Source organism: Stegostoma tigrinum, chromosome 38 (genome assembly GCF_030684315.1).
Source record: "Stegostoma tigrinum isolate sSteTig4 chromosome 38, sSteTig4.hap1, whole genome shotgun sequence".
NCBI classification, from domain to species: domain Eukaryota; kingdom Metazoa; phylum Chordata; class Chondrichthyes; order Orectolobiformes; family Stegostomatidae; genus Stegostoma; species Stegostoma tigrinum.
In genome coordinates, this window is record NC_081391.1 from 24663934 (window position 1) to 24690384 (window position 26451).

Below are 26451 nucleotides of genomic sequence, written 5' to 3' on the forward strand. Positions count from 1 at the left end.
TGACAGTGCCCTCTCCCTCAGCACTGACCCTCCGACAGTGCGGCACTCCCTTAGCACTGACCCTCCGACAGTGCCCATTCCCTCAGCACTGACCCTCCGACAGTGCGGCGCTCCCTCAGCACTGCCCCTCCGACAGTGCAGCGCTCCCTCAGCACTGACCCTCCAACAGAGCAGTGGTCCCTCAGCACTGACCCTCCGACAGTGCGGCACTCCCTCAGACTGACCCCCTGACAGTGCCCACTCCCTCAGCACTGACCCTCCTACAGTGCCCACTCCCTCAGCACTGACTCTCCTACAGTGCCCGCTCCCTCAGCACTGACCCTCTGGCAGTGCCCTCTCCCTCAGCACTGATCCTCCGACAGTGCCCACTCCCTCAGCTCTAACCCTCCGACAGTGTGGCACTCCCTCAGCACAGACCCTCTGACAGTGCGGCACTCCCTCAGCACTGACCCTCTGACAGTGTGGCACTCCCTCAGCACTGACCCTCTGACAGTGCGGCACTCCCACAGACTGAGCCTCCGACAGTGACCACTCGCTCAGCACTGACCCTCCTACAGCGCCCACTCCCTCAGCACTGACCCTCTGACAGTGCGTCACTCCCACAGACTGACCCTTCGACAGTGATCACTCCGTCAGCACTGACCCTCCGACAGTGCCCGCTCCCTCAGCACTGACCCTCCGACAGTGCCCACTCCCTCAGCACTGACCCTCCGACAGTGCGGCACTCCCTCAGCACTGACCCTCCGACAGTGCGGCGTTCCCTCAGCACTGACCCTCCGACAGTGCGGCGTTCCCTCAGCACTGCCCCTCCGACAGTGTGGCGCGCCCTCAGCACTGACCCTCCGACAGTGCCCACTCCCTCAGCACTGCCCCTCCGACAGTGCCTTCTCCCTCAGCACTGACCCTCTGACAGTGCCCACTCCCTCAGCACTGACTCTCCTACAGTGCCCGCTCCCTCAGCACTGACCCTCCAACAGTGCCCACTCTCTCAGCACTGACCCTCCTACTGTGCCCACTCCCTCAGCATTGACGCTCTGACAGTGCCCTCTCCCTCAGCACTGAGCCTCCGACAGTGCCCTCTCCCTCAGCACTAACCCTCCGACAGTGTGGCACTCCCTCAGCAATGACCCTCTGACAGTGCGGCACTCCCTCAGCACTGACCCTCCGACAGTGCGGCGCTCCCTCAGCACTGACCCTCCGACAGTGCGGCGCTCCCTCAGCACTGACCCTCCGACAGTGCGGCGCTCCCTCAGCACTGACCCTCCGACAGTGCGGCGCTCCCTCAGCACTGACCCTCCGACAGTGCGGCGCTCCCTCAGCACTGACCCACTGACAGTGCGGCACTCCCTCAGCACTTTGCTGAGATGTGTGTATGGAATCTGAGCTGAAACGTCTGTGATGACAATCTCGTGTGAGACCTGCTCCCTCCACCTTCAACCACATCTTGATTTACCTTTGTTTCTTTTTTGGCCTCCCGCAGGCAGATCTGTGTTGTTTTGGAGATTGAGCTGACTTTGTAATATTCCACCAATTTGTTCAGGGAGTCGAATTTCTCTGACCACAAGAAATAGTGTCCTTTACCATCGCGCAGCACCTTAAAATGCTGAACGTCCTCCTCATGCCTGAGGGGAAAAAAATCCATTTTCCAGTTCAGAGAGTGAATTCTGTTTTCTTTCTCGGTCACAGAATGTGGTTATTGCTGGTTAAGGCAGATTTATTATTTTTATTTATCTCAAGAGGGTTGGAATATAAAAGCAGCGATGTGCTTCTGAGACTTCATAAAGCTCTCGTTAGGCCCCATTTAGAATACTGTGTCCAATTTTGGGCCCCACACCTCAGGAAGGACATACTGGCCCTGCAACGTGTCCAGCGGAGATTCACACGGATGATCCCTGGAATGGTAGGTTTAACGTATGATGAACGGCTGAGGATCCTGGGATTGTATTCATTGCAGTTTGGAAGGTTGAGGGGAGATCTAATAGAAACTTACAAGATAATGTATGGCTTAGAAGGGGTGGACACTGGGAAGTTGTTTCCGTTAGGCGGGGAGACTAGGACCCGTGGGCACAGCCTTAAAATTAGAGGGGGTCAATTTAAAATGGAAATGAGGAGACATTTCTTCAGCCAGAGAGTGGTGGGCTTGTGGAATTCATTGCCACGGAGTGCAGTGGAGGCCGGGACGTTAAATGTCTTCAAGGCAGAGATCGACAAATTCTTGATCTCAAAAGGAATCAAGGGCTACAGGGAGAGTGCAGGGAAGTGGAGGTGAAATGCCCATCAGCCATGATTTAAATGGCAGAGTGGACCTGATGGGCCGAATGGCCTTATTTCCACTCCTATGTCTTATGGTCTTATGGTGTTATGAGCTCATCTCCAATTCCCCCTGCATGGCTCAGTTATTACAGAAGGTGTTTTGATTTGATTTGTTATTGTCACATGTACATAGATACAGTGAAAAGTTTGGTTTTGCATGCAATGCTGGTAGAAACAAAGTGCATTAATGTAGGGAGCACAAAGCAAGGTATATAATGTTATAGCCACAGAGAAGGTGCACAGGTGCAAGATCAACATTACATTTAAAATCTGAGAGGCCCATTCAGGAGTCTGATAACATTCTGAAGGCTGTAAGAGTTGACCACATTGCTCCAGGTTTAATCTCACGTATGAACCAGAGCAATAATACACTATTCAGAACAGTGGCATAAATGGGATAACCCAGCGTGGGGCTGGAGGAACACAGCAGGCCAGGCAGCATCAGAGGAGCAGGAAAGCTGACATTTCTGAAGAAGGGTCCTGACCTGAAATGGCAGCTTTCCTGCTCCTGAGATGCTGCCTGGCCTGTTGTGTTCATCCAACTCCTCACAGTGTTATCTCTGACTCCAGCGTCGGCAGTTCTTACTATCTCTCAGCATAAATCTCTCAGCATGGGATTCTCTGAGGGTTGGCATAGACCTGTTGGGACGAAGGGCCTATTTCCACGCTGTAGGGAGTCTATGAACTTTTATGAATAAATGGGACTGTCTCTTTTTGACAACATGTAACTAACGGGATTCCACAAATTTCGGTCTTTGAGCCCCTACAATTTACAACCAATTATACTAGCTGGGATGCAGGAACAGACAATATTATTGTCATATTTTCAGATGACACTAAAATAAGTTGCGATGAAGAAGTAAGAAACTGACAAGTGTATATGGATGTATCGAGCGAAAACACAGTGGATAAAGTTCAATGTGGATAAGTGAGTGGTTATCCATTTTGGTTGGAAGAATACAAAGGCAATTTATTATTGAAATAGAGTGAAACATCAGAGTGCTTTGGCGCAGAGGGATCTGGGTGTCCATGTGCAAGAATCTCGCACACAGGTACAGCAGGTAAAAAGGAAGGCAAATTGAATTTTGGTATTTTTGCCAAAGGAATAAATATAAAAGTGGGACAGTGTTGCTGCAACTATATAAGGCATCAGTGAGATGTCACCTGGAGTATTAAATACAGTTCTGGTCTCCTTACTTGAGCAGGAATGTCATTGTATTGGAGGAAGTTCAGAGGAGGGTCATGAGATTGATTCCAGAGATGAGGGGTTTGTCTTTTGAAGAGAATTTGAGCAGTTTAGGCTAATACTCTCTGGAGTTTAGAAGAATGAGCAGTGATCTAATTGAGATCTATAAGATGTGAAAGGGGATTGACACAGTAGCCGGAGAAAGAAGTTGCGTTGTGTGAGGGGGGATTGGGACTGAGAGGTGATAGTTTTAGAATAAGGGGCAGCAGATTTAAAACAGAGATGGGGAGAGTCTCAAAGAGCTGTGAATCTGTGCAGTTCACTTTCTCAGAGTGCGGTGGACTCTGAGTCACTGAGTAAATTTTAGGAGGAATTGGACATATTGTTAATTTTTAATGGGTTGAAGGATTATGGGGCAGTGGGCAGGAAAGTGGAGTTCGGGCCAAGATGAGATCAGCCACAATTATATTAAATGGTAGAGCAGGACTGAAGGGCTGAATGGCCTATTCCTGCACCTCGTTTTAATTCTCATTCAGGCCCTGGATCCTGCTCTGCCATTCGGTATAATCATTTCCAATCTATCTGCACTTCAAATCCCACACTCCTAGCTCTGATTACCCCCCGATTCCTCGATCACACATGACTCTCCATCACCATCTTAATAACAGTCAATGATGTGACCTCTCCCACCTCCTGATGTAGAGGCTTCCAAGCTCACACAGCCCTCGGGAAAATAATCTTTTCTTTATCACCGTCCTGAAAGGGTGACTCCTAAATTTTAAACAATGCCCTCTGATCCTGAACCGACCCACATGAAGAAACATACAAGACAATGTAGGCCAGGCCCATTAAGGCCAGCAAACTCCCTTCCCTAAAGGAAGTTTATGAACCTCAGGGGTTTTGGACAACAACTGACAATAAATTCCTGGTCGCCATCGCCGAGAGTGCAGTGGAGGCCGGGACATTGGATGTTTTCAAGGTAGAGATCGACAAATTCTTGATCTCAAAAGGAATCAAGGGCTACGGGGAGAGTGCAGGGAAGTGGTGTTGAAATACCCATCAGCCATGATTTAAATGGCGGAGTGGACTTGATGGGCCGAATGGCCTTACTTCCACTCCTATGTCTTATGGTCTTATGGTGATATATTCCAGGCTTACCAACTGAATTTACATTTCTGAAGAAGGGTCTAGACCGAAACGTCAAGCTTTGCTGCTCCTCTGATGCTGTTTGGCCTGCTGTGTTCATCCAGCTCTACACCTTGTTATTTCAGATTCTCCAGCATCGGCAGTTCCCACTATCTCTGAATTTACATTCCACCTGCTGGCACTGCAGGATTTGATCCCACGTTCCTGGAGCATTGCTCTGTGCTTCTGGGTGACCAGTCTGCTGGTAATGTCATTGCGCCCACCATCACCCAACTCTCAGGCTGACTGGAGCCCTGAAGGTGAAGGGTCTGATGTCCAGTAGGCAGAGTCAAGAAACAGGACCTGTTATCACTTATACCACAACACTGGGCTGAATGGCCTCTTGACATGTTGCTCTTTCTGTTTACATAGAATTCCAGGGGATATATAGTTCAGAAGCAGGCCAATCAGCCCAATCAGTTGATGCTGGTGTTAATGCCCAACTCGTGCTTCCTCTCATCTCTCCTCATCTCAATCGATGCTCCTTGCCCTTGATTCCCTTCTCCCTCATGGTACTCATTTAACATCTCACAAGCATCACATAGCCACTCCCCGGCTACTGAGTCTGCCGTTCTGGGGGTACTCAGCTGTCTAGGTGGTTCTTGGTGCCATCCAGCTCTGCACTTAACCTCAATATGAAGCGTTCTCTCTGAATCCACCTGATCTAAACCGAGCGGGACCACTCGGCAGAACACCGACGCTCGGTTTGCACTAAACAACCGCACCTCCCAGTTGCGAACCATTTCAACTCCCCCTCCCATTTCGTCGACGACATTGTCCATGCTGGGCCTCCTGCAATGCCACAATGATGCCACCCGAAGGTTGCAGGAACAGCAACTCATATTCCGCTTGGGAACCCTGCAGCCCAATGGTATCAATGTGGACTTCACAAGCTTCAAAATCTCCCCTCCCCCTAATGCATCCCAAAACCAGCCCAGCTGGTCCCTGCCTCCCTAACCTGTCCTTCCTCTCACCTATCCCCTCCTCCCACCTCAAGCCCCACCCCCTTCTCCTACCTACTAACCTCATCCTGCCCCCTTGACCTGTCCGTCCTCCCCGGACTGACCTATCCCCTCCCTACCTCCCCACCTACACTCACCTTTACTGGCTCCATCCATGCCTCTTTGACCTGTCTGTCTCCTCTCCACCTATCTTCTCCTCTATCCATCTCCTATCCGCCTCCCCCTCTCTCTCTATTTATTTCAGAACCCTGTTCCCCTCCCCCATATCTGATGAAGGGTCCAGGCCCAAAGCATCAGCCTTCCTGCTCCTCTGCTGCTGCTTGGCCTGCTGTGTTCATCCAGCTCCACACTTTGTTAATCCTGTTGCAAGGTTAGATTTTCGGAAAAGGTGGAACTCATTCAAGCCCTCGAGTCTGCTTTGTCATTCAATTAAATTTCGGCTGATCTGTACCTTAATCTCATTTGGTTTCAGTAGCCCTCCATAATAGATCTTCTGCCTAACTATGTCTCTTGCTTACATAGAAACAAGGAGTACTGCATGCATCTCTTTCAACCTATTCCACCACTCAATGGGATCATGCCTGATCATCTACTTCAACGCCATATTCAAGCTTTCTCCCCTAACCCCGTGAAGCATTCAATATCTAAATATTTATCTATTTCTTTCTTGGATATATTTGTGATTTGTCCTCCACAGACCTTGACGCTGGTGGATTCCACAGGTTCACTATCCTTTAGTAATGTCTCCTCATTTTAGCCTGAAATAGTCTACCCCAACCTCTGAGACTATATTTTTTCAATATCTATTCTTTTTGTGGGATGTGGGTGTCGTTGCCTGGGCCCAGCATTTCTTGCCCTTCCCTAGTTGCCCCTTGAGAAGGTGGAGGTGAGCTCCCTTCTTTGACCGCTGTTGTCCTCCTGCTGTGGGTCGACCCCCAATGCCCTCAGGGAAGGAATTCCAGGATTTTGACACAGCGACAGAGAAGGAACAGCGATACATTTCCAAGTCAGGATGGTGAGAGGCTTGGAGGGGAACTTGGAGGTGGTGGAGTTCCCATATATCTTCTGTCCTATCTTTCTAGATGAAAGTTCTCATGGTTTGGAAGGTGCTGTCTGAGGATCTTTGGTGAATTTCTGCAGTGTATCTTGTAAATAGTACACACTGCTGCTACTGAGCGTTGATGGGGGGTGGGAGTGGATGCTTGTGGGTGTGATGTCAATCAAGAGGCTGCTTTGTCCTGGATGGTATCGAGCTTCTTGAGTGTTGTTGGGGCTGCACCCATCCAGGCAAGTCGGGAGTATTCCATCACACTCCTGCCTTGATCCTTGTAGATAGTGGGCAGGCTTTGGGGAGTCAGGAGGTGAGTTACTCGCCACAGTATTCCTAACATCTGGCCTGCTCTTGTAGCCGCTGTGTTCATGTGGTGAGTCCAGTTAAGTTTCTGGTAAATGGTAACCCCCAGGATACCGATAGTGGGGGATTCAGTGTTGGTAACACCATTGAATGTCAAGGTTCGGTGGTTAGATTGTCTCTTATTGGTTTTGGTCATAGCCTGGTATTTCCATGGCACAAATATCATTTGCCACTTGTCAGCCCAAGCCTGGACATTGCTCAGATCTTGTTGCAGTTGAACACAAACTGCTTCAGTATTTGAGGAGCTGCAAATGGCGCTGAATATTGTGCATTCATCGGTGAACATCCCCACTTCTGACCTTATGGTGGAGAGAAGGTCTTTGATGAAGCAGCTGAAGATTGTTGGGCCTAGGACACTACCCTGGTATCGCCTGGTTCTATGCCTCCCCCACCCAGGGGAAACATTCTCCATGTATCTGGTCCATCCAGCCCTGTTAGAATTTTACATATCTCAATTGGAACCCCACTTTGTTATTCTTACTCTCGCGAATATGGGCCCAGTCAAAACAATGACTGGAGATGTGAAACAGCAACAGAAACTGCTGGAGAAACTCAGCAGGTCTGATAAAGACTCACTGGACCTGAAACGTTAACTCTGTTTCTCGCTCCATTGATGCTGCCAGACCTGCTGAGGTTCTCCAGCGATTTCTGTTGCTGTCCCAGTGGACCCAATTGCTCTCCAGTCAGCAGTCTTGCCTTCCCAGGCATCAGCCAAGTGAACCCGAACCTCTCCAACACCCTGTCCAAGGTACATACATCCTTAGGACGAGAAAGAGTTGAGATCGAAAAGAATTTCCCTTAGAAGTTTGAGACAAGGCCATGTAAAGATGCTGTTTTTGGCATTTCCTGCAGTTATTATTTTCTGAGGAGCAGTCTGTGAGTTCATGTGTGACAGTGAATTCTGAAAGTGGAGTTCAAAGGTCGACATGGTGATCAGTATTGACAGAACCTTCAAACAACCATGTGACTGCGTAGCTCAGACTGAATGTATCATGAATGTCACTTTCTGTCAATGTATTTGATCAAATATCATTTATTTTCAACATTGTGTAGAATGTTATAATTATCTTTGACATTCTGTGAAACAGTGTTTATTCCTGTAGTGTAGTTTAGAATTGATTCTTACAAGAAACAAGAAAGGACAGGAGGGTGGTATTATCATTATATAATGCTCACGTACCTGACAGAGATGGAGAATTCATTCTTGGAGCTCTGGCTGGCCCTAATGAGGAAGAATCCCACCTCCTGGCCCAACAGAATGGACTCTGCTTCACTGCGAGCAATCCCACCATGGAACCAGCTGTTTGAGATAACAACATGATGACAGGTCACAATCTGTCAGCATTCCAATGCAACAAATCCAAAATATCGACAGAACCTGATCCCTCAAACCTCACCCAGGCTGTTACTCCTTGTGATGTCTACTCCCAACATACGGCCTGATACTCCCTGTGGAATGTACAGGGCCTGATACTCCCTGTGAAATATATAGGCCCTGATACGCCCTGTAGAATGTACAGGGCCTGATACTCCCCGTGGAATGTACAGGGCCTGATACTCCCTGTGAAATATATAGGCCCTGATACGCCCTGTAGAATGTACAGGGCCTGATACTCCCTGTGGAATGTACAGAGCCTGATACTCCCCATGGAATATACACTGCCTGATATTCCCTGGGGAATATACAGGGCCTGATACTCCCTGTGGAATACACAGGGCCTGATACTCCCTGTGGTGTATACAGGGGCCGATACTCCCCGTGGAATATACAGAACCTGATACACCCTGTGGAATATACAGGGCCTGATACTCCCTGTGGTATATACAGGGGCCTGAGACTCCCTGTGGAATATGCAGGGCCTGATACTCCTTGTGGAATATACAGGCCCTGATACTCCCTGCAGAATGTACAGGGCCTGATACTCTGTGTGGTATATACAGGGGCCGATACTCCCTCTAGAATGTAGAGGGCCTGATACTCCCTGTGGAATATACAGGGACTGATACTCTCTGTAGAATGTACAGGGCCTGATACTCCCTGTGGAATATACAGGGGCCGATACTCCCAGTGGAATATACAGGGGCCGATACTCCCTGTGGAATATACAGGGCCTGATACTATCTGTGGATTATACAGGGCCTGATGCTCCTTGTGGAATGTACAGGGCCTGATACTCCCTGTGGAATATACAGGGACTGATATCCCTGCGGTATAAACAGGGGCCTGATACTCCCTGTGGAATATACAGGGCCTGATACACCCTGTGGAATATACAGGGACTGCTACTCCCTGTGGAATATACAGGGTCCTGAGACTCCCTGTGGAATATGCAGGGCCTGATACTCCTTGTGGAATATACCGGGGCCTGATACTCCCTGTGGAATATACAGGGCCTGATAATCCTTGTGGAATATACCGGGGCCTGATACTCCCTGTGGAATGTACAGAGCCTGATACTCCCCGTGGAATATACACTGCCTGATACTCCCTGGGGAATATACAGGGACTGATACTCCCTGTGGAATACACAGGGCCTGATACTCCCTGTGGTGTATACAGGGGCCGATACTCCCCGTGGAATATACAGAACCTGATACACCCTGTGGAATATACAGGGACTGATACTCCCTGTGGAATATGCAGGGCCTGATTCTCCTTGTGGAATATACAGGCCCTGATACTCCCTGTAGAATGTAAAGGGCCTGATACTCCGTGTGGAATGTACAGAGCCTGATACTCCCTGTGGAATATACAGGGACTGATACTCCCTGTAGAATGTACAGGGCCTGATACTCCCTGTGGAATATACAGGGGCCGATACTCCCAGTGGAATATACAGGGGTTGATACACCCAGTGGAATATACAGGGACTGATATTCCCTGTAGAATATACAGGGCCTGATACTCCCTGTGGAATATACAGGACCTGATACTCACAGTCGAATATACAGGGCCTGATACTCCTGATGGAATATACAGGGCCTGATACTCCCTGCGGAATATACAGGGCCTGATACTCCCTGCGGAATATACAGGGGCCGATACTCCCAGTGGAATATACAGGGGTTGATACACCCAGTGGAATATACAGGGACTGATATTCCCTGTAGAATATACAGGGCCTGATACTCCCTGTGGAATATACAGGGTCCGATACTCCCTGTGGAATATACAGGGCCTGATACTATCTGTGGATTATACACGGCCTGATACTCCTTGTGGAATGTACAGGGCCTGATACTCCCTGTGGAATATACAGGGACTGATATCCCTGCGGTATATACAGGGGGCTGAGACTCCCTGTGGAATATGCAGGGCCTGATAATCCTTGTGGAATATACCGGGGCCTGATACTCCCTGTGGAATATACAGAACCTGATACTCCCCATGGAATATACACTGCCTGATACTCCCTGGGGAATATACAGGGCCTGATACTCCCTGTGGTGTACACAGGGGCCGATACTCCCCGTGGAACATACAGAACATGATACGCCCTGTGGAATATACAGGACCTGATACTCCCTGTGGTATATACAGGGGCCGATACTCCCTGTGGAATATACAGGGCCTGAAACTCCCTGTGGAATATACAGGGCCTGATACACACTGTGGAATATACAGGACTTGATACTCCCTGTGGAATATACAGGGCCTGATATGCCCTGTGGAATATACAGGGCCTGATACTCCCTGTGGAATATACGGGGCCTGATACACCCTGTGGAATATACAGGGCCTGATACTCCCTGTGGAATATACAGGGACTGAAACACCCTGTGGAATATACAGGGCCTGATACTCCCTGTGGAATATACAGGGTCTGATACTCCCTGTGGAATATACAGGGCCTTGTACTCCCTGTGGTATATAGAGGGGCCGATACTCCCTGTGGAATATACAGGGACTGATACTCCCTGTGGAATATACAGGGGCCGATACTCACTGTGGAATATACAGGGCCTGATACTGCTGTGGAATATACATGGCCTGATACTTCCTGTGGAATATGCAGGGCCTGATACTCCCTGTGGAAAATACAGAGCCTGATACTCCCTGTGGAATATACAGGGCCAGATACACCCTGTGGAATATACAGGGCCTGATATGCCCTGTGGAATATACAGGACCTGATACACCCTGCGGTATATACAGGGCCTGATACTCCCTGTGGAATAAACAGGGGCCGATACTCCCTGTGGAATATACAGGGCCTGATACTCCTGATGGAATATACAGGGCCTGATACTCACTGCCGAATATACACGGCCTGATACTCCCTGTGGTATACACAGGGTCTGATACTCCCTGTGGTATACATAGGATCTCATACTCCCTGTGGTATATATAGGATCTGATATTCCCTGTGGTGAATACAGGGCCTGATACTCCCTGTGGAACATACAGGGGCTGTTACTCACTGTGGAATACACAGGGCCTGACACTCTCTGTGGAATATACAGGGGCCGTTACACCCTGTGGAATATACAGGGCCTGATACTGCTTGTGGAATATGCAGGACTGATACTCCCTGTGGAATATACAGGGCCTGATCCTCCCTGTGGAAGAAACAGGGCCTGATACCCCCTGTGGAACATACAGGGGCCAATACTCCCTGTGGTATATACAGGACCTGATACTCGCTGTGGAATATACAGCGGCCGATACTCCCTGTGGTATATACAGGGCCTGATACTCCCTGTGGAATATACAGGGGCCGATACTCCCTGTGGAATATACAGGGACTGATACTCACTGTGGAATATACAGGGACTGATACTCCCTGTGGAATATACAGGGCCTGATACTCCTTGTGGTATATACAGAGCCTGATTCACCCTGTGGAATATAGAAGGACTGATACTCCCCGTGGAATATACAGGACCTGATACTCCCTGTGGAATATACACGACCTGATACTCCCTGTGGAATATACAGAGCCTGATACGCCCTGTGGAATATACAGGGCCTCATAGTCCCTGTGGTATATACAGGGGCCGATACTCCCTGTGGAATATACAGGGCCTGATACTCCCTGTGCAATATACAGGGCCTGATATACCCCGTGGAATATACAGGGCCTGATACTCCCTGTGGAATATACAGGGACTGATACACCTTGTGGAATATCCAGGGCCTGATACACCCTGTGGAATATACAGGGCCTGGTACGCCCTGTGGAATGTACAGGGGCCGATACTCACTGTGGAATATACAGGGCCTGATACTGCCTGTGGAATATACAGAGCCTGATATGCCCTGTGGAATATACAGGGCCTGATACTCCCTGTGGTATATACAGGGACCGATCCCCCCTGTGGAATATACAGGGACTGATACTCCCTGTGGTATATGCAGGGGCCTGATACTCCCTGTGGAATATACAGGGCCTGATACTCCCTGTGGTATATACAGGGGCCGATACTCCCTGTGGAATATACAGGGCTGGATACTCCCTGTGGAATATACAGGACCTGATACTCACTGTCGAATATACAGGGCCTGATACTCCTGATGAAATATACAGGGCCTGATACTCACTGCGGAATATACAGGGCCTGATACTCCCTGCGGAATATACAGGGCCAGATACTCCCTGTGGAATATACAGGGGCCATTACTTCCTGTAGAATATCCAGGGCCTGATACTCCCTGTGGTATATACAGGGGCCAATACTCCCTGTGGTATATGCAGAGCCTAATATTCCTTGTGGAATATACAGGGACTGATACTCCCTGTGGTATATACAGAGCCTGATACTCCTGATGGAATATACAGGGCCTGATACTCCTTGTGGAATATACAGGCGCCGATACTCCTTGTGGAATATACAGGGCCTGATACTCCCTGTGATATATACAGGGCCTGATACTCCCTGTGGAATATACAGGGCCTGATACTCCCTGTGATATATACAGGGCCTGATACTCCTTGTGGTATAAAGAGGGCCTGATACTCCCTGTGGAATATACAGGGCCTGATACTCCTTGTGGAATATACAGGGCCTGATTCTCCCTGTGGAATATACAGGGCCTGATACTCCCTGTGGTATATAGAGGGCCTGATACGCCCTGTGGAATATACAGGGCCTGGTACTCCCTGTGGAATGTACAGGGGCCGATACTCACTGTGGAATATACAGGGCCTGATACTGCCTGTGGAATATACAGAGCCTGATATGCCCTGTGGAATATACAGGGCCTGATACTCCCTGTGGTATATACAGGGACCGATCCCCCCTGTGGAATATACAGGGACTGATACTCCCTGTGGTATATGCAGGGGCCTGATACTCTCTGTGGAATATACAGGGGCCGATACTCCCTGTGGAATATACAGGGCCTGATACTCCCTGTGGTATATACAGGGGCCGATACTCCCTGTGGAATATACAGGGCCTGATACTCCCTGTGGAATATACAGGACCTGATACTCACAGTCGAATATACAGGGCCTGATACTCCTGATGGAATATACAGGGCCTGATACTCCCTGCGGAATATACAGGGCCTGATACTCCCTGCGGAATATACAGGGGCCGATACTCCCAGTGGAATATACAGGGGTTGATACACCCAGTGGAATATACAGGGACTGATATTCCCTGTAGAATATACAGGGCCTGATACTCCCTGTGGAATATACAGGGTCCGATACTCCCTGTGGAATATACAGGGCCTGATACTATCTGTGGATTATACACGGCCTGATACTCCTTGTGGAATGTACAGGGCCTGATACTCCCTGTGGAATATACAGGGACTGATATCCCTGCGGTATATACAGGGGGCTGAGACTCCCTGTGGAATATGCAGGGCCTGATACTCCTTGTGGAATATACAGGGCCTGATAATCCTTGTAGAATATACCGGGGCCTGATACTCCCTGTGGAATATGCAGGGCCTGATAATCCTTGTGGAATATACCGGGGCCTGATACTCCCTGTGGAATATACAGAACCTGATACTCCCCATGGAATATACACTGCCTGATACTCCCTGGGGAATATACAGGGCCTGATACTCCCTGTGGTGTACACAGGGGCCGATACTCCCCGTGGAACATACAGAACATGATACGCCCTGTGGAATATACAGGACCTGATACTCCCTGTGGTATATACAGGGGCCGATACTCCCTGTGGAATATACAGGGCCTGAAACTCCCTGTGGAATATACAGGGCCTGATACACACTGTGGAATATACAGGGCTTGATACTCCCTGTGGAATATACAGGGCCTGATACGCCCTGTGGAATATACAGGGCCTGATACTCCCTGTGGAATATACGGGGCCTGATACACCCTGTGGAATATACAGGGCCTGATACTCCCTGTGGAATATACAGGGACTGAAACACCCTGTGGAATATACAGGGCCTGATACTCCCTGTGGAATATACAGGGTCTGATACTCCCTGTGGAATATACAGGGCCTGATGCTCCCTGTGGAATATACAGGGCCTTGTACTCCCTGTGGTATATAGAGGGGCCGATACTCCCTGTGGAATATACAGGGACTGATACTCCCTGTGGAATATACAGGGGCCGATACTCACTGTGGAATATACAGGGCCTGATACTGCTGTGGAATATACATGGCCTGATACTTCCTGTGGAATATGCAGGGCCTGATACTCCCTGTGGAAAATACAGAGCCTGATACTCCCTGTGGAATATACAGGGCCAGATACACCCTGTGGAATATACAGGGCCTGATATGCCCTGTGGAATATACAGGACCTGATACACCCTGCGGTATATACAGGGCCTGATACTCCCTGTGGAATAAACAGGGGCCGATACTCCCTGTGGAATATACAGGGCCTGATACTCCTGATGGAATATACAGGGCCTGATACTCACTGCCGAATATACACGGCCTGATACTCCCTGTGGTATACACAGGGTCTGATACTCCCTGTGGTATACATAGGATCTCATACTCCCTGTGGTATATATAGGATCTGATATTCCCTGTGGTGAATACAGGGCCTGATACTCCCTGTGGAACATACAGGGGCTGTTACTCACTGTGGAATACACAGGGCCTGACACTCTCTGTGGAATATACAGGGGCCGTTACACCCTGTGGAATATACAGGGCCTGATACTGCTTGTGGAATATGCAGGACTGATACTCCCTGCGGAATATACAGGACCTGATCCTCCCTGTGGAAGAAACAGGGCCTGATACACCCTGTGGAATATACAGGGCCTGACACTCCCTGTGGAATATACAGGGGCCGTTACTCCCTGTGGAATATACAGGGCCTGATACTGCTTGTGGAATATGCAGGACTGATACTCCCTGTGGAATATACAGGGCCTGATACTCCCTGTCGTATATACAGGGCCTGATACCCCCTGTGGAACATACAGGGGCCAATACTCCCTGTGGTATATACAGGACCTGATACTCGCTGTGGAATATACAGCGGCCGATACTCCCTGTGGTATAGACAGGACCTGATACTCCCTGTGGAATATACAGGGGCCGATACTCCCTGTGGTATATACAGGGCCTGATACTCCCTGTGGAATATACAGGGGCCGATACTCCCTGTGGAATATACAGGGACTGATACTCACTGTGGAATATACAGGGACTGATACTCCCTGTGGAATATACAGGGCCTGATACTCCTTGTGGTATATACAGAGCCTGATTCACCCTGTGGAATATAGAAGGACTGATACTCCCCGTGGAATATACAGGACCTGATACTCCCTGTGGAATATACACGACCTGATACTCCCTGTGGAATATACAGAGCCTGATACGCCCTGTGGAATATACAGGGCCTCATAGTCCCTGTGGTATATACAGGGGCCGATACTCCCTGTGGAATATACAGGGCCTGATACTCCCTGTGCAATATACAGGGCCTGATATACCCCGTGGAATATACAGGGCCTGATACTCCCTGTGGAATATACAGGGACTGATACACCTTGTGGAATATCCAGGGCCTGATACACCCTGTGGAATATACAGGGCCTGGTACGCCCTGTGGAATGTACAGGGGCCGATACTCACTGTGGAATATACAGGGCCTGATACTGCCTGTGGAATATACAGAGCCTGATATGCCCTGTGGAATATACAGGGCCTGATACTCCCTGTGGTATATACAGGGACCGATCCCCCCTGTGGAATATACAGGGACTGATACTCCCTGTGGTATATGCAGGGGCCTGATACTCCCTGTGGAATATACAGGGCCTGATACTCCCTGTGGTATATACAGGGGCCGATACTCCCTGTGGAATATACAGGGCTGGATACTCCCTGTGGAATATACAGGACCTGATACTCACTGTCGAATATACAGGGCCTGATACTCCTGATGGAATATACAGGGCCTGATACTCCCTGCGGAATATACAGGGCCTGATACTCCCTGCGGAATATACAGGGCCAGATACTCCCTGTGGAATATACAGGGGCCATTACTTCCTGTAGAATATCCAGGGCCTGATACTCCCTGTGGTATATACAGGGGCCAATACTCCCTGTGGTATATGCAGAGCCTAATATTCCTTGTGGAATATACAGGGACTGATACTCCCTGTGGTATATACAGAGCCTGATACTCCTGATGGAATATACAGGGCCTGATACTCCTTGTGGAATATACAGGCGCCGATACTCCCTGTGGAATATACAGGGCCTGATACTCCCTGTGATATATACAGGGCCTGATACTCCCTGTGGAATATACAGGGCCTGATACTCCCTGTGATATATACAGGGCCTGATACTCCTTGTGGTATAAAGAGGGCCTGATACTCCCTGTGGAATATACAGGGCCTGATACTCCTTGTGGAATATACAGGGCCTGATTCTCCCTGTGGAATATACAGGGCCTGATACTCCCTGTGGTATATAGAGGGCCTGATACGCCCTGTGGAATATACAGGGGCCTGATACTCCCTGTGGAATATACAGGGCCTGATACTCCCTGTGAAATATACAGGGACCTGATACTCCCTGTGGTATATACAGGGCCTGACACCCCCTGTGGAATATACAGGGGCCAATACTCCCTGTGGAATATACAGGGACCTGTACTCACCTTGGAATATACAGGGGTCAATACTCCCTGTGGTATATACAGGACCTGATACTCCCTGTGGAATATACAGGGCCTGATACTCCTTGTGGTATAAAGAGGGCCTGATACTCCCTGTGGAATATAGAGGGCCTGATACGCCCTGTGCAATATACAGGGGCCGATACTCACTGTGATATATACAGGGCCTGATACTCCCTGTGATATATACAGGGCCTGATACTCCTTGTGGTATAAAGATGGCCTGATACTCCCTGTGGAATATAGAGGGCCTGATACGCCCTGTGGAATATACAGGGGCCTGATACTCCTTGTGGAATATACAGGGACCTGATACTCCCTGTGGTATATAGAGGGCCTGATACGCCCTGTGGAATATACAGGGGCCTGATACTCCCTGTGGAATATACAGGGCCTGATACTCCCTGTGAAATATACAGGGGCCGATACTCCCTGTGGAATATACAGGGACCTGTACTCACCTTGGAATATACAGGGGTCAATACTCCCTGTGGTATATACAGGACCTGATACTCCCTGTGGAATATACAGGGCCTGATCCTCCCTGTGGAATAAACAGGGCCTGATACTCCCTGTGGAATATACAGGGGCCATTACTTCCTGTGGAATATCCAGGTCCTGATACTCCCTGTGGTATATACAGGGGCCAATACTCCGTGTGGTATATACAGGGACCGATCCCCCCTGTGGAACATACAGGGACTGATACTCCCTGTGGTATATACGGGGGCCTGATACTCCCTGTGGAATATACAGGGGCTGATACTCCCTGTGGAATATACAGGGCCTGATACTCCCTGTGGAATATACAGGGGCCATTACTTCCTGTGGAATATCCAGGGCCTGATACTCCCTGTGGTATGTACAGGGGCCAATACTCCCTGTGGTATATACAGGGCCTAATACTCCTTGTGGAATATACAGGGACTGATACTCCTGATGGAATATACAGGGCCTGATACTCACTGTGGAATATACAGGGCCTGATACTCCCTGCGGAATATACAGGGCCAGATACTCCCTGTGGAATATACAGGGCCTGAGCCTCCCTGTGGAATAAACAGGGCCTGATACTCCTTGTGGTATAAAGAGGGCCTGATACTCCCTGTGGAATATACAGGGCCTGATACGCCCTGTGGAATATACAGGGCCTCATAGTCCCTGTGGTATATTCAGGGGCCGATACTCCCTGTGGAATATACAGGGCCTGATACTCCCTGTGCAATATACAGGGCCTGATATACCCTGTGCAATATACAGGGCCTGATATACCCTGTGGAATATACAGGGCCTGATACTCCCTGTGGAATATACAGGGACTGATACACCTTGTGGAATATACAGGGCCTGGTACTCCCTGTGGAATGTACAGGGGCCGATACTCACTGTGGAATATACAGGGCCTGATACTGCCTGTGGAATATACAGAGCCTGATATGCCCTGTGGAATATACAGGGCCTGATACTCCCTGTGGTATATACAGGGACCGATCCCCCCTGTGGAATATACAGGGACTGATACTCCCTGTGGTATATGCAGGGGCCTGATACTCCCTGTGGAATATACAGGGGCCGATACTCCCTGTGGAATATACAGGGCCTGATACTCCCTGTGGTATATACAGGGGCCGATACTCCCTGTGGAATATACAGGGCCTGATACTCCCTGTGGAATATACAGGACCTGATACTCACAGTCGAATATACAGGGCCTGATACTCCTGATGGAATATACAGGGCCTGATACTCCCTGCGGAATATACAGGGCCTGATACTCACTGCGGAATATACAGGGGCCGATACTCCCAGTGGAATATACAGGGGTTGATACACCCAGTGGAATATACAGGGCCTGATACTCCTGATGGAATATACAGGGCCTGATACTCCCTGCGGAATATACAGGGCCTGATACTCACTGTCGAATATACAGGGCCTGATACTCCTGATGGAATATACAGGGCCTGATACTCCTTGTGGAATATACAGGGGCTGATACTCCCTGCGGAATATACAGGGCCAGATACTCCCTGTGGAATATACAGGGGCCATTACTTCCTGTGGAATATCCAGGGCCTGATACTCCCTGTGGTATATACAGGGGCCAATACTCCCTGTGGTATATACAGAGCCTAATACTCCTTGTGGAATATACAGGGACTGATACTCCCTGTGGTATATATAGAGCCTGATACTCCGTGTGGAATATACAGGGCCTGATACTCCTTGTGGAATATACAGGCGCCGATACTCCCTGTGGAATATACAGGGCCAGATACTCCCTGTGATATATACAGGGCCTGATACTCCCTGTGGAATATACAGGGCCTGATACTCCCTGTGGAATATACAGGGCCTGATACTCCCTGTGATATATACAGGGCCTGATACTCCTTGTGGAATATACAGGGACTGATACTCCTGATGGAATATACAGGGCCTGATACTCACTGTGGAATATACAGGGCCTGATACTCCCTGCAGAATATAAAGGGCCTGATACTCCCTGTGGTATATACAGGGCCAGATACTCCCTGTGGAATATACAGGGCCTGAGCCTCCCTGTGGAATAAACAGGGCCTGATACTCCTTGTGGTATAAAGAGGGCCTGATACTCCCTGTGGAATATAGAGGGCCTGATACTCCTTGTGGAATATACAGGGCCAGATACTCCCTGCGGAATATACAGGACCTGATACTCCCTGTGGTATATAGAGGGCCTGATACTCCCTGTGCAATATACAGGGCCTGATATACCCTGTGGAATATACAGGGCCTGATACTCCCTGTGAAATATACAGGGGCCGATACTCCCTGTGGTATATACAGGGCCTGACACCCCCTGTGGAAGATACAGGGGCGAATACTCCCTGTGGTATAAACAGGGCCTGATACTCCCTGTGGAACATACAGGGCCTGAGACTCCCTGTGGAATATACAGGGCCTGATACTCCTTGTGGAGTATACAGGGGCCGTTACTCCCTGTGGTATATACAGGGCCAGATACTCCCTGTGGAATATACAGGGCCTGATCCTCCCTGTGGAAGGAACAGGGCCAGATACTCCCTGTGGAATATACAGGGCCTGACACTCCCTGTGGAATATACAGGGCCTGATACTCCCTGTGGATTATACAGGGGCCGTTATTTCCTGTGGAATATACAGGGCCTGGTACTCCCTGTGGAATATACAGGGCCTGATCCTCCCTGTGGAAGGAACAGGGCCTAATACTCCCTGTGGTATATACAGGGCCTGATACTCCCTGTGGAATATACAGGTGCCGATACTCTCTGTGGAATATACAGGGCCTGATACTCCTTGTGGAATATACAGGGCCTGATACTCCCTGTGGAATATACAGGGCCTGATACTCCCTGTGGTAGACACAGGGCCTGATACGCCATGTGGAATATACAGGGGCCTGATACTCCCTGTGGAATATACAGGGCCTGATACTCCCTGTGGAATATTCAGAGGGCGATACTCCCTGTGGTATATACAGGGCCTGATACCCCCTGTGGAATATACAGGGGCCAATACTCCCTGTGGAATATACAGGACCTGATACTCCCTGTGGAATATACAGGGGCCGATACTCCCTGTGGTATATACAGGACCTGATACTCCCTGTGGAATATTCAGGGGGTGATACTCCCTGTGGTATATACAGGGCCTGATACCCCCTGTGGAATATACAGGGACCAATACTCCCTGTGGTATATACAGGACCTGATACTCCCTGTGGAATATACAGGGACTGATACACCTTGTGGAATATACAGGGCCTGGTACTCCCTGTGGAATATATAGGGGTCAATACTCCCTGTGGTATATACAGGACCTGATACTCCCTGTGGAATATACAGGGGCCGATACTCCCTGTGGAATATACAGGGACTGATACTCACTGTGAAATATACAGGGACTGATACTCCCTGTGGAATATACAGGGCCTGATACTCCTTGTGGTATATACAGAGCCTGATACACCCTGTGGAATATACAGGCCTGATACTCCCTGTGGTATGTACAGGGGCCGATACTCCCTGTTGTATATACATGGCCTTATACTCCCTGTTCAATATACACTGTGGAATGTACAGGGCCTGATACTCCCTGTGGTATGTACAGGGCCTGATACCCCCTGGGAATATACAGGGCCTGATATCCCCTGTGGAATATGCAGGGCCTGATACCCCCTGTGGAATATACAGGGCCTGATACTCCCTGTGGTATTTACAGGGCCAGATACTCCCTGCGGAATATACAGGACCTGATCCTCCCTGTGGAAGAAACAGGGCCTGATACACCCTGTGGAATATACAGGGCCTGACACTCCCTGTGGAATATACAGGGGCCGTTACTCCCTGTGGAATATACAGGGCCTGATACTCCCTGTGGAATGTACAGGGCCTGACACTCCCTGTGGAATATACAGGGGCCTGATACTCCCTGTGGAATATACAGGGCCTGATACTCCCTGTGGAATATACAGGGGCGTGATACTCCCTATGGAATATACAGGGCCTGATACTCCCTGTGGAATGTACAGGGCCTGATACCCCCTGTGGAGTATACAGGGCCTGATACACCTTGTGGTATATACAGGGCCTGATACTCCTTGTAGAATCTACAGGGCCTGATACTCCCTGTGGTATATACAGAGCCTGATACTCACTGTGGAATATACAGGGCCTCATACTCCCTGTGGTATATCCAGGGTCTGATACTCCTTGTGGTATATACAGGGCCTGAATCTCCCTGTGGAATATACAGGGCCTGATACTCCCTGTGGAATATACAGGGCCTCATACTCCCTGTGGTATATCCAGGGTCTGATACTCCTTGTGGTATATACAGGGCCTGAATCTCCCTGTGGAATATACAGGGCCTGATCCTCCCTGTGGTATATTTGGGGTCCATTACTCCCTGTGGAATATATGGGGTCCAATAGTCCCTGTGGTAGACACATGACCTGATACTCCCTGTGTTGTACACAGGGGCTGATTCTCCTCATGTTATTCTCTGTAATATACGCAGTGACTTCAAATCTCAATAATATACACTGAGGCTGCTTGTGTCTATAATACACACAGGGACTAATAGTCTCTATAATTTGCACAGAGACTGCTAGTCAATATAATATACAGAGGCTGATATTCTCTCCAATATATACAGAGGCTGATATTCTCTCTATTATGCACAGGGAATGCTGTTCCTATAATATACATGGAGCCTGCTGTTCGCAATAATATATACAGAGCCTGCTATTCTCCATACTATACATAGAGGCTGCTATTCTCTACAATATATACAGAGACAACTATTCTCTATAATAAGCACAGGAACTGCTATTCACTATAACATATGTAGGGACTGCTATTCTCCATAATAATCACAGCGTCTGCTATTCTCTACGATATACACAGGGGCTCCTATTCAACACAATATACATAGGGTTTGCTATTCTCTACAATATACATAGACGCTGCTATTCTCTATAACATACATAGACGCTGCTATTCTCTATAATATACACTCTAATATATGCACATGATTACTATCTTCTGTAATATGCAAAGTGTTGCTATTCTCAATAATATACACAGAGACTGCTATTTTCTACCATACGCACAGACACTGCTGGTGTCTATAAAATGTGCAGGGGCTGCTATTCTCTATAATATACACAGGGACTGCTATTCTCTATAATATGCACAGGGACCGCTGGTCTCTATAATATGCACAGGGACTGCTATTCTCTATAATATGCACAGGGACTGCTATTCTCTATAATATACGCAGGGACTGCCGTTCTTTATTATATGCCCTGGGCCTGTTATTCTCTATAATATACGCAGGGGCTGATATTCTCTAAAATTTACATGGGGACTGCTATTCTCCAAAATATACACAGGGACTGCTATTCTCCAAAATATACACAGGGACTGCTATTCTCTACGCTGTGCCCTGGAGCTGGTACTCTCTATAATTTACACAGAAACCGCTATTAACTGGGACTTGCACAGTCTGCTTTCAATCTATTTGAAACTGAGACTATTGGGTTGGTTTTGCAATGTGCAGTTCCCTACACACAAGAGTAATGTCAGCCTGCCTTGTACTGCTGGCACCTACCTGGGTAAGTTGATGTCAATGTAGTTCTTTGGCACAAAGCCCTCTTGCCCGTGTAGTTCGGCTTTGTACCAGTCATCCTCAGTGCTCAGCACCTGGGAGGAGTGAGAAATGCAGTGTTAACAAACAGATGGAAGATGAGAGTGAAACACAGATTATGTTTTGGATTCCTGAAGGTACTGGATAATGCTTACGGTGACAAGTTAATTCTCTCTCTGCCGAAACGTGAAATGGGTCAATTCAAAATCTATCTGTGCTGGGGAAATAACATTTCCGCCGGCGAGTGACTAACCTGAGGAAGTAATATTAGTAAAAATACATTTAAAAAATCCAGGCAACTGGTGCAGTAACGAACATCAATCAGTCTGATATTACTGGTTTCAGATCTGAAGAACAGCCACTGTGGACCTGACACTTTAACTGTTTTGTCTCTCATCAGAGGCTGCCAGACCTGCTGAGTTTCTCCAGCGCTTTTTGTCTTTTATCTCAGATTTCCAGCAACTGCGGTATTTTGCTCGAATAGGAATGTGGGTGTCGAGTTCCATGATTCGCACCTCTCCACGCTCCGATTCCTGATTTACAAGCTGATCACGTCTAGCATTGTACCAGTGCTGAGATATCCTTCCTGTTTAATGTGGTGCTATCCCAGCTGGTGACTCAGGAGCCACACATGGTGAAAGCCCCTCTTGGTTTTGACCCTGCTCCATCCCATGGTCTTATGTTACAATTTTGTTTTATTTCAAAAAAATATATAAAATATCCGTATATACTCACTACAGCAGTTTGTCTCTGTACAGTAGCGCATGAAGAAACAAATATTGGAGTTTGACTCTTACCAACAAACAAACCCAAGGCATTTCTTACTTAACGCAAGATATTATTTATATGTATCTGAGGCACCAGGAAGGTCTGAAAAGAACAGAGAACTGGACAGGACAGTACAGGCCCTTCAGCCCACAATGTTGTGCCAATCTTTTTATCCTAATCCTAAGGTCTATCTGACCTCCACCCCTACCTTATACTATCATCCATGTGCCTATCTAATAGCCGCTTAAATGCCCCTAATGAGGCCGACTCCACTACCCTCTTCGGCAATGCAATCCACACCCCGACCGCTCCTGAGTAAAGGGCCTACCTCTGATGTCTCCCCTATATCTACCTCCACTCACTTTAAAACTATTCCCCCTCGTAATAGCTACCTTCACCCCAGGAAAAAGCCTCTGCTTGTCTAATCTATCTATACCTCTGATCATTTTGTACACCTCTATTGAGTCAGCTCTCATCCTTCGTCGTTCTAAAACTTCGATAACTGAATGGACCCCTTATACTTAAGCAGGAAGACCTCAGATAGTGGTCTTCCCCCACGGTGCCTTGGGGCCAGCTGCCCCCAAGCTTTAGTACATCCATAGCTCTGCACCTTGGAATGTGCCAGTCTGCAACATGCGGTCAGGGTCAACTCTGTTACGCTGGAAAGCCATCACGTTTCGGGCAGATCAAACAGTGCCTTTTACTGAGTTGGTGGTACAGTCGATGTTTGTCTCAGTGCGTAGATCACACAGTCTCACGTCACAGAGCCGCTCAGGACACACAAGTTGAGTTGCAGTGCTCTCAGAACAACAGCCATGTGCAGCCAGGCACTGAACAGCTCAGGAATGCAACGGGGAGCTGGTGTGGGATATTGTATTGACATTGACACAACAAGGAACCAGGTGACGGGTGGGGTTTCTGGCCGGACCTGGGGAGGGAGTGCAAGGCCAATGAGGGCATCATGGGACTGAACCCCCCGAAACCTCTGACTGGCTCCTTCCTAAAAAGGTTGTTACACAAGAAAACTCAGAATGTTAAGGTCATTGGCAAGAGAACTAAATCTGACACAGAACAGCATCATGGAGTGGTTACACCAACATGGACAGAGGCCATTCAACCCATTTAGTCAGTGCTGCATCTCTGTGGACCATTCCAGTCAGCCCCATTTACTCCCTCGCTCCAGCTTCATTAGGCCGCAAGTTTATCTCCCTCAAGTGGCCACCCATGTTCCTTTCAAAATAATTTAATACGTTCACTACCGGTGTTCCCTCTCAGCTCTAACTGTACACAGACAATCAAGGGTCTCAGATGCAGAGGGACACTAAATGAGAGGAAACGTCCAGTATTGTCACTTCCACCTCCCTCTCAGGCAGCACGTTCCAGATCATCACAAATCATAAAACGCGCAGACTGTTTACAGTGCACGAGGAGGCTAATCATAGAATCCTTTCAGTGTGGAAGCAGGCCAATCAGCCCATCAAGTCCAACCCTCCGAACAGCATCCTACTCAGAGCCACCCCCTTACCCTACTCTTTACTCTTGTAGCTTCACATCCCACATTTCCCATGGAAAACCCACCCAGCCTGCACATCCCTGGTCCCTATGGGCCATTTAGCACGGCTGGTCCATGTCAACTGCACATTGTTGGGCTATGGGAGGAAAGCGGAGCACCCAGCGGAAACCCGCACAGACATGGGGAGAATGTACAAACTCCACACAGACAGTCACCTGGGTCCCGGGAACTGTTAGGCAGCAGGGCTAACCACTGAGCCATCGTGCCTGCCCATTTCACACAGCTTCTCTGCCAGAACAGCGGATGAATGGACACTGTGCAACAGTCGCTGGACAGAAATGTTCTCTCCCAGTGGGGCATCACTTCAGTGCTCAAGGGTGTTAGGCCTCAGATCTTCGGGTAAACGTCCTTCAGGGGGGACTTTGGGATACACAACAACGCAGAGTCCCTCAGCAGGGGCTGATAGCAAAGGTCCATACCCATGAGGACGGCCTCAGCCACGATCCTGGGTTCATGTCACACTGCAGGTTACCCCACCATAATATATACAATCTCACACACACACACACACACACACACACACACACACACACACACACACACACACACACACACACACACACAAACACTCACACACACACACACACACACACACACACAAACACTCACTCACACACACACACAAACACTCACACACACACACACACACTCACACACACACACACACTCACACTCACACACACACTCACACTCACACACACACACACACACACAATCACACAAACACTCACTCACACACACACTCACACACACACACACAAACACTCACACACACACACA

The 26451-nt window shown here is 48.8% G+C and overlaps 1 protein-coding gene and 1 long non-coding RNA gene across 4 annotated transcripts in view; one reads left to right on the plus strand and one right to left on the minus strand.

Annotated features, from left to right (window-relative positions):
• LOC132206547 (uncharacterized) overlaps positions 1 to 26451 on the plus strand; it is a 65527-nt gene that overhangs the window by 16316 nt on the left and 22760 nt on the right. The window lies entirely within an intron of this gene.
• grap2a (GRB2 related adaptor protein 2a) overlaps positions 1 to 26451 on the minus strand; it is a 68683-nt gene that overhangs the window by 12749 nt on the left and 29483 nt on the right. For both annotated transcript variants that reach the window (XM_059640750.1, XM_059640749.1), the window contains 3 exons: positions 23295 to 23386; positions 8241 to 8360; positions 1454 to 1622 (listed from right to left, as the gene is read on the minus strand). In XM_059640750.1, the coding sequence (XP_059496733.1) occupies positions 1454 to 1622; positions 8241 to 8360; positions 23295 to 23386 (381 nt within the window). The remainder of the gene's footprint in view (positions 1 to 1453; positions 1623 to 8240; positions 8361 to 23294; positions 23387 to 26451) is intronic.